The sequence below is a fragment of the Ambystoma mexicanum genome, chromosome 1p (assembly GCF_040938575.1).
Source record: "Ambystoma mexicanum isolate Mex_15411 chromosome 1p, UKY_AmexF1_1, whole genome shotgun sequence".
NCBI classification, from domain to species: Eukaryota; Metazoa; Chordata; class Amphibia; order Caudata; family Ambystomatidae; genus Ambystoma; species Ambystoma mexicanum.
Window position 1 is genome coordinate 1,346,495,071 of NC_090921.1, and position 14,609 is coordinate 1,346,509,679.

At 47.7% G+C, this 14,609-nt stretch overlaps 1 protein-coding gene across 1 annotated transcript in view; it reads left to right on the top strand.

Moving 5' to 3' along the window:
• LOC138454181 (C-Jun-amino-terminal kinase-interacting protein 4-like) overlaps window positions 1-14,609 on the top strand; it is a 993,589-nt gene that overhangs the window by 518,478 nt on the left and 460,502 nt on the right. Inside the window, exon 11 of the mRNA XM_069607022.1 lies at window positions 2,075-2,126. Coding sequence (XP_069463123.1) covers window positions 2,075-2,126 — 52 coding nt within the window. The remainder of the gene's footprint in view (window positions 1-2,074; window positions 2,127-14,609) is intronic.

Here is a 14,609-nt window from a genome sequence, read left to right on the forward strand (position 1 = left end):
TTCTAGGCTTTTGTTTTGGACTTTGATCATTTGCAGAAACCTCTTTATTTAAAATTAAGTTTGCCATCTCCTACTTTCCCAACCACCCGCTTCATATGAAAGGTCCCTTTCCTTGCTCACTCTTTTCTTTAGTTCACCAATACAACATGTTCTGGTAGCCACAATATTTATATGGGTCCCATAAATGTAGGGAGTACAAAATAGCCAGAATTCGCTCTTAAAATGTACAAATGGGATCTGTCAGAGGGAGAAAATTGAACTAATAGTGATGGACCACATTTGAACTGCAGCATTGAGGCTGCTGTACAGACATCACTTGCCCTCACGGTTCCACTCCCTCTTATATCGAGGACGGGATCCAATCATATCACTCTACAAACAGTAACAGATTAACGGCTCCTGAGAGTTCCCACATCCAAGATCTCCAGAAGAGGCAAGATAGGATTTAGAGTTGTGACCCGGCTTTGTGGGACACACTTTCCTTACAAATTTGTCAAAGCAAAGGCTCCAGAACACTGGGTTTTTCAACCTACCATGCTGAAAGTATCCTCCAAATCTGTCCTGCCAACTCCCTTACCATTTCTTATCAGCCCCTCTCTGTTCTTTTTCCTCTCCTCCCGACTCTTGATCATCTCTCAGTACGTAAACACAAATGTTCTTTGTGTTGTGCTCTATGGAAGCATTTGTATGCTTTCACTCTCTCCCATACAGTACAGTGCTGAGTATAAAGTGACGAGACAGATCTGGTATAAAAGAGTTGTGTATTATTTCAGTTATAGGAGACTTTGCTGCAAATATGAATGCACTTCAGCGAATTACCTGCTGTCCAACCGCTTCTGTAGTGATCTTCCTTGGAGTTGGTTGAGTAACTGCTTGTCCACAACACAACTTTTGGACTAATCCTAGGCTCATCCGGATATGACTTACATCCCAGCACCCCCACTTACTCTTTGTAATGTTTTCATAGCATTTATAATCTTATCCATGGGAGAATTAATACAAATGACGTAAAAGGGGCGATTTTGTGATTATAGCAATGCAGATCACCCGCTCCTCATCACAATACTCATTGATGGAGTTAGTAACCAAAATAATGACTGCAAGCTGGGTCTAAATCCTTACCACAGAATTGTTAGGTATTGTTCACTTAATGTCTCCTGGAAAAACACAGGCTTGTGTGCCATATACAATTATCATGAATATGTATGCCTTCACCACTACTCAAGTCAAGAACCATGGGTGTCTTCTTGGGTGCTCCCTTTCGCTTTAACCTCCTGTCAGAGCTATTGCCTCCTGTTAATCCACTTGTACTGCAATTAAACTGTTTGACAACAAAGTCGTACTGTTGCAATGATATTTCATGCCTTGTCTACCTCAGTGATCCACAGCAACAGGTTTAGAAAAACGTGACAGCCACATTATATATGGTCTCTCCAAATTGTGCAACATTATTCGTGCTTGTGGTAATCTACATTGCATACCAGTCTGCTAGAGGTTGAAACTAGCATAACACATGAATGTGTCTTGATAGAAAGCAATTGCCGATCTTGGGCGATTGCTTTGTACCACAGGTCGACCTTTCTCGATGACCACCCCATTAAGGTGATCATTCTTATGCTGGTGTTTTCTTAGTATGGGTAGAGTGCTGCTTTTCCTGAAGACATTTCCATGTGACACTCGAACAACTTGAAGTTTTTCTTAGAGTTTGTATTTATTTTAAATGTAGATCCAGCAATATCGTGGTTTTTGACTGATGTACGTTAAGACAATTAGGTTGATGTAAAAACTGAAACTTTATCTAATTAACGGGCAGTATTATCTGAGACCTCAGCCCGTCTTATGAAGTTAAACTGTATACACAGCAATCGCTGAACACTCTGGAGGCAAGAAATTAGTAGATTGTGTAGGGCAAATTTGGACAGTAGGAGCCCATGATGGAGGAATCTTCCAGTGCCTATGTTTAGAGGTATTGCACTCAAGGGTATTTGTTCCATGTTGTGTTTTTCCTTGAATAGCAATTAAATTAAATAATTGATTTGAACATTTTTTAAATTAATTTCACTTTCTATTGCAGAACTTGTGAAGAATTGGAAGAGGTCAAGAAAATGAACCGGGAAGATTCTGAGGTACAGACCGGCATTATGGCAATTGCATTTATTTTTGTTGATCGGGCATGGTTGGAATAGGGGTGGGAGAAGAGGAGACTGCGTAGAAATTTGCTTTTACAAATTTTATGAAGACTTGGCAATTTCTCAGAGACAGCTCCTCACATGTATAGTTTGTGAGGCCAAATCGGAGCACTGTGTGACTTGCTGCAGGCCCATCAAAATATATGTGGCCATTGACTCAACTGGCATTTTATTTATTATTTTATTTTGATTTGTAATATGCGTTTGCAAGTGCACATTTGCTGCAATGTGCCAATGTTGGTAACTATTAATGCTAAACAAGGGTAATGACAACACCGGTATCGATCATTAATGTGTTGATCTCTGCACAACTTACCACTGTGATGAATCTTGCAGTGTCATCACTACTTCCACGGGTGGGAACCTCCCTTTCTGTGGCCAGGGTGAGGCAGAGCTCTCTGAACCGAACCCTGGGGGTGGCTATTTGAGGAGGATCACAGAGTGGGAGACAACCCTCATAGAAGTTGAGGTGACTTGCCAGATGAGACATGGTATTTTCTTTTACCAATCATAGGTTAATAAACAAGACCCAACTCCCCAAGCATTCATGGCCTATTGTCATATATCTCCTCATCCTCCTAGGAAGGGAAGGAAAAACCTTTTTCCAAAACCCATAGGCCAGCCTTACAACTATGATCTGCCTTGTGAAACCTATGAAAACACCTTCTCCAGTTCCACCTACCAATCAGCCAGGACGGACTTGCCCTTGAAAACCATTGAGAATGTTTATCCAAGTTCATTGTGCTCACCAGAGCCTGGAACAAAGCAGACGAGCCCAGCGGAAGCTGCGAGAGGCTGGAAAACCAAGAGGAAGCGGTCGCGAGAAGGAAGCAACCAAAAGATGGTCACTGGCTGTCTGGGAGAAACCAGGACCGCCAACAAGAACCAGTGAGTCCACCCAGAGACCACGCGGACACCGGGGCCTATCGGCGGCTACACCGAATGCAAAGAAAGCAAGAGAGAAAGAGCAAGAGAGTTCATTGTTAAAAGGGAAAATGTACTGCAAGTTGAATCCCTACAAGTATGTGAATGTATTCTGTGAAATTCCTGAGGGCATCTCACATAGAGAACCACGAGAGACTCATGTGGCCAACGAAGGACTGATCCCAACTCTAGGGGTGAAAGAGTGAGAAAGGCTCACCAGAATGGGGAGGCCGGGGGTTTTAATCAAGGGAATAACCCATGGGAGACGCGGTTATGGCACAAGCCAGGGAGAAAGAGAGGAGGGTGAACTTCCTAAGATCTTTATAGGCTGTCGTGCATCTGCACGCTTCCTTCCATTCTCTCCTGCCCGGATCCAATGATCCCTATGTACCGAACCAACACCCCGTTGCATCCAAAACGTATCTCTCGTAGAATCCCTGTTTTCCTGCACCCGGCCCGAACTTTCTTCCCCACATCACTATGATCATTCTTACCTGAATACTCCTAGTCATTTGTTTCCCCGTCCCTCTGATTATTTCCTGCATTCCCAACCTTCTCAGATGAAACACTACCCGTCCCACAATCCCCCTTGTTTATTTCAAGATAGAAATCCCCGTCATTCCCATTTGTCTCATCCTTCTAAGTTTGACAAACCCCCTGGTACAAAAGCTATAATTCCATCTAACAACTTTTTCCCAACCGACCACGTAGAACACTTTGAAACTCTACCTTCCCGCCTTACCGATACCAACTCTCTCTCCCGATATAGAAGACAACGAACTAACACTTTTGTAAACTGTGATCAAAACCGGACTAATGTTAAAACTGTTTACCTGACATGTCCAGACACGAAGGTCAGGCAAAGTCAGGCAATTAACCGGAATCACACACACCTGACGGCCCTTCCTTTTCCCCAACGGGATAAAAGGATGTAGCAAGAGAGGGCTGTACGAGCAAGGGGAGCATGCCGGACAGCACAATGAGACGGATAATCAGATGCAGCAGCTCAAACGAAGGAGAAAGACGTCAGGAATCGAGAGGGTGTCGAGGAGAGAAGTGAACTTGACCTTTTCAGACCCGCTGAACCTTTGAGGTAGAAAGCCTAAGACAGCAAACAATAGTACAAGTGTCTTGCAGATGTCAATGGTACACGGGGCAAGCCTGTGCCGATAAGCAGGAGCGAGGGAAGCTCATGTGCCCGTGGCACCGGCCTTGACTCCAGAAAAGCCAAAAGTGAAGTGGTTCATCTCAGACGGTGAGTCAAGGGGAGAATCGATCAGAACCGGGCTGCGTTGAGTGAGAGACTCGCAAAGTGGCAAGTTTGAACCAAGTTCAAGGAACTGTGAATGAACTGTAAAAGCATTAAGGGGAGACCAGCTGCATAGGGAAACCGGCACCACATGGGTGCTAATTCAAGGGACTCTCGTCGATCCTCATCTGAGAGAAACTACAGATACCAATCTGCCACAGGAGGGCCAGCTAAATAGATGAAAGTGGTCATACTGAGGGTCCAGCAAAATCTCTGTACAATCGAAAGACTTTGATCTACAAACTCTGTGAAAGAAAGGTAAGCGAATCCCACTAACATTGAATTGTGAATGTGAAGTTAACAAGTGTGAACCCGACGGAGGTATGCTGACGAGAGGGGCAAAATATAAAGTCCCGAGAAACACTGTGTTGACAGATGTGAACCCGGCCGAGAGATGTCCACTTTGAACTGTTTGAAAAGACATTGAAAGGGAAGTGAATCCCCTAAAGAGAAGAGTAGGGTCCGAGCCAGACTGAGGGAGATCCAGGGGTGAAGCTATCATCCAAAGTTTTAAGAGAAAAAGAACTGAAATATAATTTGTGGGAATACGATACATGAAGGGTCAGTGCCCAGAAGAGGGGCAACTAGAGGTAAAGCCATCGGTCTACGTGAATCAGTGGTATTTGAGAAGTGTCAGCACCCGGAAGAGGGGGACCCAGGGGTAAAGCCATCACCCTATGTGAAACTGTGGTAAACAATTGAGAAGGGTCAGTGCCAAGAAGAAGGGGACCCAGGGGTGAGCTCATCACCCAACGAACATTGGAAACTGAACTTTATTTATTTTAAAATGTTTTTATTAGCATTTATATAATAGCAATTATACATGTATCAAGTGTTACGTATTTTGCCATATATTTCTATGTATACATAGTGACTTGAAATTAACAACCAAATAACACTGTAACAAACAAAAAACTTTCTTCACTTGTCAGGCAACATACAGTACTAAACATCCCACTTTTCTTTGCATGGGTTTTATTTGTGACAAACATTATCTTCTATCGGGGAATAGCACCCGGTTTAGCGCCATCCATATGTTGCTTTCTATAATGTCATGGTTTAGTTGTCATATAAAAGGCCTGGGTGCGTTCATGGGGGTTTGTCGTCAGAGGGATGGAACATGTCCCAAACCAGTGCTTTCCAAGCTTCGTAGGTATCGCTAGCATTCACTTCTGACCTGCCTCTTCACTCCATACTTTGGTTTTGGCTTCTGCCCATCGCTCAAATTCTTTGTGCCAGCGTGTGTACTGTGGGCCCCCAGCCAGTTTCCAAGCCATTGCTATGGATATTTTGGCCAGTATGCACGCCGTGTCCATAAATTTGACCATGTGCTTAAATTTGCTAACTCTGGGGTATGCATTCTTTCGGAGTCCAATCATATCTTACTATTTCAGCCTTCCTATTGTACTGTCCTGTTCTATTTGTGCCCAAAACCGTTGTATATGCCCACATCCCCCCAGAACATGTGTATCAGCCCTGCTTTCCCCCATTACGCACCATGGGCACAGTGGCTGTGCGTTGTTACTGAATTTAGCTATCCTGTGTGGCGTCATATAGGTGCGATACATGATATTCGGCATAGCCTAAATCAGGAGTTTCTTGACACATCCCGGGGGTATAGCAGTATTATTTCACATTCCCTTTCTGTTATGTCTCTTCCAAACTCCATCTTCCACCGCTCTTTCAGCATTGTGACTTAGGTTGTGCATTAGTGTCATTAAAGGGTTCGTTGCCAGCTCCTTGGGCCCTTTTTCCCATCTCCCCTTTGCCACCTTTCGAGTCCTTTGGTTCCACAAGAACTACCCTTAGGTAACCCTTTTCCAGCAGGGATTCAAACTCTCTAAAATCACCCTCCTCATACATATCGCTGCAAGTGTCGATACCCATCTTTCCCAGTGCCTTACCACTGCCAGATCCTTTCTATATTTGCAGACATCAGCAGCGATTGGAGTCTCGGGTGAGTAAGGGTGCTCAAGTTTCAGCAATGTCGTATCTCTATTTCCTTCAGACGTACATGGGCCAGCAATTCTGTTTCCGAGCTAGCCTTATCTGAAAGCCATCTAGCTACAAAACTAAGTTGCGCTACAGGGTAGTATTTTTCCAAATCTGGCAGTTGCACCCCCCTGCCCCTTCCTTTATAAGGCAGGCATAGTGTGACATGTGACAGTTTTATGTCGGGCCACAGCCCATACAAATTCTTGTAGTAATACTTCGAGTCAGTTGAAGAAGGATGCTTTGATGTAGTAGTGGACGTTATTGAAGTAATAAAACAATCTTGGCAGAATTATCATTTTGGTAATGGCCACCCTGCCCATTCGCGATAACGGCAACCTGGACCAAAATGTCATGGATTTCCTTAAGCCCTTTACCACAGCTGCTGTGTTGCTCTCATACATTTGCTCTGGTGTGTGTCTTATGTTCACTCCCAAGTATTTGAATGATTCCAGCTGCCATTGGAGCCCCACTTTTGGCAATTCTTCCACACCCTTTCCCCTCAGGCACGCCAAGTCTGCTGCTTGTGCTATAACATGCTGTAGTCGGCGCTGGTTCATAGCCGTGTTGCGACCTGGAATGAAACCATTTTGATCCCTGTGTATCAGATCGCCAATAGCCCTGGAGAGCCAATTAGCTAGTATAGTCGTCAGTATATTGATATCATAATTTAATATTGCTAGTGTCCGTTATGAATCGCATTAGTCAGTAGCTTTCCCTGGTTAGGGTATCTGGATCACTAGTGTTTCTCTCATACTCTTCAGTAACACCCCTTTTTCATAGGCCTCTTTGAACACTTCAAGCAACACCAGGGTCAGAACTTACACGTATACTTTATAGAACTCTGGGGGGAGTCCATCACTCCCAGGAGTCTTGCTAGTGGCTAGTCTTCAGCTGATCTATCCTGTTCTAGCACCTCGCATTGCGTTTTACCCAATCTATGCAACCCAATTTTTTCCAGTGTGCAGTATAGGTGGGAATAGAATTCCATAAAGGTGTCATTGATTGTTGTGACCTGTGTACAAATGCCTTCATCATCTTTAAGTTCTGTGGTTAAATGTCTCGGGTGTTCCCTCTTACACAGCCATGATAATAATCTGCTTGGCTTGTCCCCTTCCGCGTGTGCTCCAGCAGTTTTTACAGTGTAATCAAATTGTGATGGCCTCCCCCAGGCATCTTGGCAGTTACTTCTGGCTTCTTCTGCTAGGCTTAGTTCCTCCTCTCTATTTCCTAGTGTGCGAGTTTCCATTTGCTTAATATCCTCTTCCCACTTCTCCAGTTCCGCCCTCAAGTGTCTTTCTTATACCACCTGCACTGGCAACCACTACTTTCATTGCCTCCCACACTGTGCTCCAATCTTTTACACTACCTACATTCCATTCCATATATTCCTCCAAGTTAGTCTTGAGTTAATCTCTGAAAGTTTGGTCTGTCAGGGCATCTGTAGGCATGCGCCACAATGGTATGGGAGGGGGAGGGGGGGGGCTTGGACCCAGCATCCTCCACTCCAGCATTAACGGTGAGTGATCAGAGACCGACCTGCATAGGTATTGCGCCGATTCTACTTGCGCCAGTTGGGTCTTGCCTATAAATAGGTAATCTATCCTGGTGTACAGGCAAAAGGGCTGAGAGAAATAGGAATAACCTCTATCATTAGAGTGTAGTTTCCTCCATACATCTACCAGATCTAGGCTCCCTAGCAATGCGTTAATTGCCACAGAAGCTGTCTCTGTCCGATTCATTGGTGGACTAGACCTATCTAAGTTTAAGTCCCTCACACAATTGAAGTCACCCTCCCAGATGAAAAAACATTCCCGGTAGGGGGTTGTCTTTGCGTACTTAAGTTTCATTAACGTGGTAACGTGGTTTCGGTGAGTACCTATTACCATTCAGCTAAACCATAATAACCATTTCAGTGAGCTGCCGTGTTTCCCCACTCCCACCGCCCCCTCTGGACAGTGTGCTGCTCATGTGACAGCTTCTTCTCTTCCATCTAGGTTATTGTGTTCCAGCCACATAGCAGCCGCTGCCGGAGTTTCAAGGTAAACAGCGCGACCATTGTAGATCACCTTAAGCCTGGACGGATACATAAGCATGTATTTGAGATTCAACTGTCGGAGTCTGGCTTTGATTGCCACAAAGGAGTTTCTGGCCCTTGAAACTGTTGGTGTGTAATCCAGATATATGGCTATTTTAGAGTTGTCTCGACGTATCCCTCCTCCTTCCCTGAAGTGTTTTAGTACGACTTCCCTATCTTGAAAGTTCAAAATTCTCACAATCATCGGACGGGGGGTGTGATCCTAGCGGAGGCTGTTTTTGTGTTTTTGTAAGGATCTATGGGCACTTTCCACCGCAAATCCCTGCAAGAGTTGGCCAGCACCGACCTCCTGTAGTAGCAAGGTCTCCACGAATCCCGTGGGGTTCGGGCCCTCCATACCCTCAGGAATTCCCAGTAAGCGCACATTATTTCATCGGGCTCGCCCCACGTCGTCTTCTGGGCGTGATTCCAGCGCTGCATTTCTCTTCTCTAGTTCTTTCAGTCTTATTTCTAGGTCCTTTGTGTTCCCAGTGGTTTAATTTAGTCCGGTCTCTGTAGCTGTTACTCTTTCCGCCAGGTTGCGTATGTCTTGCCTCATCAGTTGTATATCAACCTTGACCTCTTCGATTTTGGTGTCTATGAATGGCTGCAGCGCTGCAATCTCTTACAGCACCTGGTCATCCTGTTGGCAACATCCGGCACCATCGGTTCATTCTGTGGCGCAGTGCTGCCTTGCGATCGTTCATGGTGGTCTAGCTGCATTAAAGGAGTCCATGATCGTAGCCTTTCTTTTCCCTTTAGATGGGTGACATACCCTTATTTGTTTGCGTAGAGATGGGTTTCTAGCAGTAGTCTGATGCTTGCCCCTTCTGATATTGCATAGTTGTCTGTCTTTGTGTAAATATGATGCTCATGGGCATTACCAGTTCCCAGCTGCGCCCTTGATTGCCTTTAGACTGCCCTTGCAACAATTTGAGGTTGCTCCTGTGCGGTTATTAATGCTGCTTTTGTGTCTGCCCTCGGGTCTGCGGCACCGTCGGGTAACAGTTTTCACAGTCTCTAGGCCAGAGTGTCACTCAGCTTCACTGTTTGCCCCCATTGCACTCCATATCTGGAAACTTCCCCTGCCAGTCTCCAGTTAGTCACTGTCGTGCTTGGAGTATAGGACCTGAAGGTCCACTTTCATAGCAGACCCCCTGTTCTACGCTAATTTTGTGTCTGTAATGTTCACAATGATCACCTGATCTCGCTCTTACAAGGCTATCTGCCCGCTCCACCTTTGTCATGACCCTAGCCCCTGGCCCTCACTGGCAAGTCAACCTTCCAGTTAGGGCCAGGTCAAAGGCCTTAAAACCTCATCCAAGACTCTTGGAGTTAGTCCTGGCACCTTTGGCGCCAGGCTCATAACCATCATGAAGACCAACATTAGAATGGGACTATTTACTTGGGACTATTTAACTTGGGGGGGTGGGGGGGGAATCAGCCAACGTGGAGGCACACGCATATCTCAGTTACAAGGAACTGAGCTATGCGGTCTAGTCTTTTGTGTGTGGCAGGCCTGGGACTATTTTACCTGGACTACTTTACCTAAGACTATTTAAACTGCACCCAAACAGCAGAACATGCTGTGCGTTATTCTGCTGAGGGCAGCGTAATGCTCACCGTTCTTTGATGCCAGTTTACCTGAAACCAAGGACCTGTAGAGAGAGAAAGAACACTGCGAAAACTTACCTGGAACAGTATCCTGTCTTCAGTCCATCGCTGACTTCAGTTCCACTCACTTCAAGGTACGAACTCCATCATGCAGCACCGCATGCATCTTGGAATACCATAACCTGGAAAGAGGAGAAAGAAAGACAGCATTAGTAAGCGTTTACTCACGTTTCCTCCCGAATGAAGAAAGCCACACAATTCTTACCTGGGTAGTCATCTCCTGGTCAGTATCATTGCTGGAACATTACGGCGCTCGGCGAGGAACATCGCAACCTGCAAGGAGAGAAAAGACACAGGTTAGCAATCTAAAAGGCGAAACAGCGCTGCGCATCGCGCATTACTCACCAGACAGCATCGCGCACGCCACGCTTTCGCCTACCGGCCCATGCTCATCTTCAAACTGCATGACAACACCAAAATACCTTTCCATACCTAAAAGGAAAGAAGCAAGACATTATTATTCGAACTAAGAGGAACATAAGAACTGTATATAAAGACTGTAAAGCAGCAAACCTACGGAGTCGCAGCAGGCCTGGATTCCCACTGGGGGGCTTGCACCAGTGAAGTAACTTGGTCACTGCTCGCCCCCCACATCTACGCGCCCCTGCCACGAGGAGCAGGATGGAGAATCCACCTTTTACAATATAAAGGTGAAGAAGGCCCAAGAGGGAGGAAGGAGTTGAGGCCAAGGGAGGTGGGAAAACATAAAGACAATCTGGTATTGAATTAAGCTCTCCTATATTGCAGGCCCATCTTTAACCAGAGGCCTTACCAAGGGACCGGGAGAGGGTTCGAGAGTGCAAATCATCCAACCAGGGCTGGGTGGCATCCCCGTGGATACCAGGTGAGCGCAACACCTTGGCGTCCTGCTTCCACCTCTGGGTACGCTGGCGTGCCTCCTCCTTCCACCGCTCTGGCGGTCTGCTCTGACCCTTGTTTGTGCAGGCAGTATACCCGTTGCAATGAGTACCACCTATTTGTTACGCGTTGTGTGTGGACTCAGCGGCGCAGGTCTACTGCCTTTTGTTGCCACATTGTGCCTTGTGCAACACTGCCGCTGCTCTTCCAGGCAGTGTTTGTCCACCATTGCTGTGTACCAGCGTACCAGTTCTTCCTGCCTGGGTGGTTGCGTGCCCTCAGACTATATTTGTCACTCAATGTCTCCTGCGCCGTAGTGGGGCTATCCTTCTGCAGTACCCTCCAGCTTTAAGCTGCCTTGACGTATCCCCCTATGTCTCCTGTGTCTCAGACTACGCTGTGCTTGAGCTGTAGTTCTCCTTTGAGTCAGCTGGGTAGTTGCGTACTGATGTGTCTTTCTGATAGACAGGTATCAGCAATGATGGACGCCTATCTCCGCTTTGTTGCTTCGCAATAACACTGTCTCCACCCATCACACTGCTTCACAGCACGCCCATGCACCTTTGCAGCTGCTTAGTGGGCCCTTTTGAATCATATGTTTTCTGGGCTCTCTCTGCCTTAAAGTTTGAGGATACTCTGCTAACCTGTGGAGGAGAGCCCCCTGCTAATGCAGCTTACCTCGCCCAGCAGTGCTGCAAGTTTCAGAGCGTAAATGTTGACTCTCGGGCATGATCCCTCATGAGCTGTCCCGTGGCGTAGTTCACTGTGTCTCGAGTGCTGGTTGTTGTCGCACCGCGTGCTTCTACAATGTCTGCCCCACCGTCCATGTCAGTATTCCAGGGACAGCGTGCCGTGTTCCCCGCACTTCCACCTTATCCACAGGTCACTGGAGTCAATATTATCCGGATCTTCAGCCAGGTGATATGATATGGTATTTATAATGCGCCTATGCGCAGGTGTTTCGAGGCGCGATGAGGCAAGGGAGGGGAACAGAGGGAAGACCGGTAACAATCTTACTAGGCCAGGTGTCATTCAGATCGTGCAAGTGCCTGGGAAGGGGGAAGGGAGAGGGGAAAGTGCAGTACATGGGAGAGGGGAAAGTGCAGTGCATGGGATAGTAGAATATTAAGATAAATAATGGCCAGATGGTTGCAAGTGCAAGGTAAGAGCAGACATAAGTGCTGGTGGGGGACCGTAGGGATACAGAATACAGTTCCCAAGTGCGGGGGTTGTCAGGGAGGCAGTGCAGGTGTGGAAATGGCTGGGTCTGGGCCCAAGGTCACAAAGGGTGGCCAGGTAGCCAGTGCAGTTTTAGCCAGGAATTTAGCAGGGGAGAGGGGGAGAAAAAGCAGAAGCAAAGAGTAATGTTTTGAGGTGCTCCGGAACCGGAGATGGTTCTCCTCAAGTTCAGGGAGGCAGGAAGGCTGTTCCTGAGGGAGGCCCCTGCAGAGGAGAGAGATCTACCACCAACTCGTTGCTTGGAGAAGCGACAGACCCTGAGTGAGTTGGAGGAAGAGGAGCGAAGATCTTGAGAAGGAAGATATTTAGGAAGAGAGAGTTGAAGGTATTGCGGCACCAGACCCCAGAAGGCCTTGTGGACAATGCAAAGGCTTTTGAACATAATCCTTGCAGCCACTGGGAGCCAGTGCAGAGATTTCAGTCCTGGAGAGATACGATCCCTGGGCTTGAAGCCAAGGACAAGTCTTGCAGTCCTGTTCTGGATAAGTTGCAGAGGGCGGAGAGTAGAGGCAGGTAGCTTTAGATAGAGGCTGTTGCAATAGTCCAGCCTAGAGAGAACCAGGGCTCTGGAGACTGTGAGCTTCTGGGGGAAGGAGAGGAAGGGAAGAATACCTCTGAGGAGGTACAGATGGTAGTGTGACTTCTTAGTGAGATCAGAGATGTGAGGGGATAAGGAGAGTGTGGAGTCGAAGATGACCCAGAGGTTTTTAGCCTCACATGTGGGAGCAAGAAGAGGGCCAAGGGAGGCCGGCCATAGAGCTGCAGGGAAGGAGGGAGTGGGAGTGCCAATGAGTAAATGAGTAAAATCTCAGTCTTACTGCCGTTGAGGCAGAGGTCATTAGCGGCACACCACTCCTGGATAGCAGACAGTCGGAGATGAGGGAAGAAGAGGAGGAGGCCGAGGGTAGCCTGAAAATGAGATGAGTATCATCTGCATAGCACTGAAAGTTGGGGCAGAGAGTGGCGATGCGGTGGGCAAGGACTGCCAGATATTGGTTGAAGAGCCAGGTAGAGAGGTTAGATCCCTGGGGGACACCACAGGTAGAGAAAAAGATATCGGAGAGGAAGGACTTGAGATGGACCTGGGAGGATCGGTCGGAGAGGAAAAAGGTCAACCACGCCAGAGCCTGACCAGTGATACCCAGGTTATCACGGAGATGGTTGAGCAGGATGGCATTGTTGACCGTGTCAAAGGCCGAAGAGAGATCCAGCAGGATGAGGACGCACAGGGTGTTGGAGTCGAGGTTGGAGAGCAGGTCTTCACAGATGTTCAGGAGAGCAGTTTCCGTGCTTCTGGCAGCTCTGAAGCCAGACTGATGGTCAAGAAGACAACCAACAGATTCAGTGTAGAGATTAAGCTGGGAGATGGCCAGTTTCTCCAGGAGCTTGCCCAGGAAGGGAGTGATGGAGATTGGGTGATAGTTAGCCGGGCAGGAACGGTCGGCAGAGGGTTTCTTAAGAAGAGGGTGCACAAGGGAGTGCTTCAGGGAGGATGGGAAGACTCCAGTGGCGAAGGAGTGATTGCAGGACTCAGCCAGGGCAGGAGCCAGGGAGTCCATATGGTCCTTGATAGTTTTGGAGGAACAGGGGTGAACCTCTTTCGACAAGACTTTCATAGATCGGATTTGTCTAGAAACCTCGTCTGCAGAGAAAAAGGGAAAGGCAGAGAAGGAGGGAGGGGGGGGTGGCTGCAGGAGGGCCGGAGGAGGAGCAGGGAATGGGAGGAGGGAGGCGATAGGAGGAGTGTCAGGACAGGATGTCCTGAGTTTTAGAAATGAAGTGAGAAGCCAGTGCCGTGCAGAGGGCCTGGGAAGGTACAGGAGAGGTAGAGACTGCACTTTTTCCCTGGGCCTTACAGCTTCAGGCCGTCTGTCAGGGGTACTCGTTCCCGTTTTAAGGTTTCTGTCCGCGTACTACCTGGAGTCGCCTCCGCCGTTGCTCACTGCAATGCTGTTTTCCGTGATCGTGTGAGTGCCTGTGGCTCTGCAGGCGCGACTCAGCAGCCCAGTTCGCCTCTTCTTTCACCTCCAACAGTTGGGCCATGCTTCACCCCGTCCAGTGCCTCCTCTGCTTGAGCTTCGTCAGGCTCGCTGCAATGTCCGTCACGCCTTGCCTCCCGCAGTCAGGATCTCTGTAGTGTGCTGCTGCTCCTCACCTTGGGGGGGGGACTGTGAGTTGGCACCAGCTTCTGTTTGCGCTCGTCTGCCCGTGCGTTCCGCAAACGTCACTCATCAGATCAGGGATGGTCCGTTTTGCTTTCCGCAGCTTCAGGCCCGGCTGGCCTCCTCGCTGGTCACGGCCCCACTCCTCCACATTGCAGAGCTGCGGTAGCGTCCGCCATCTTGTC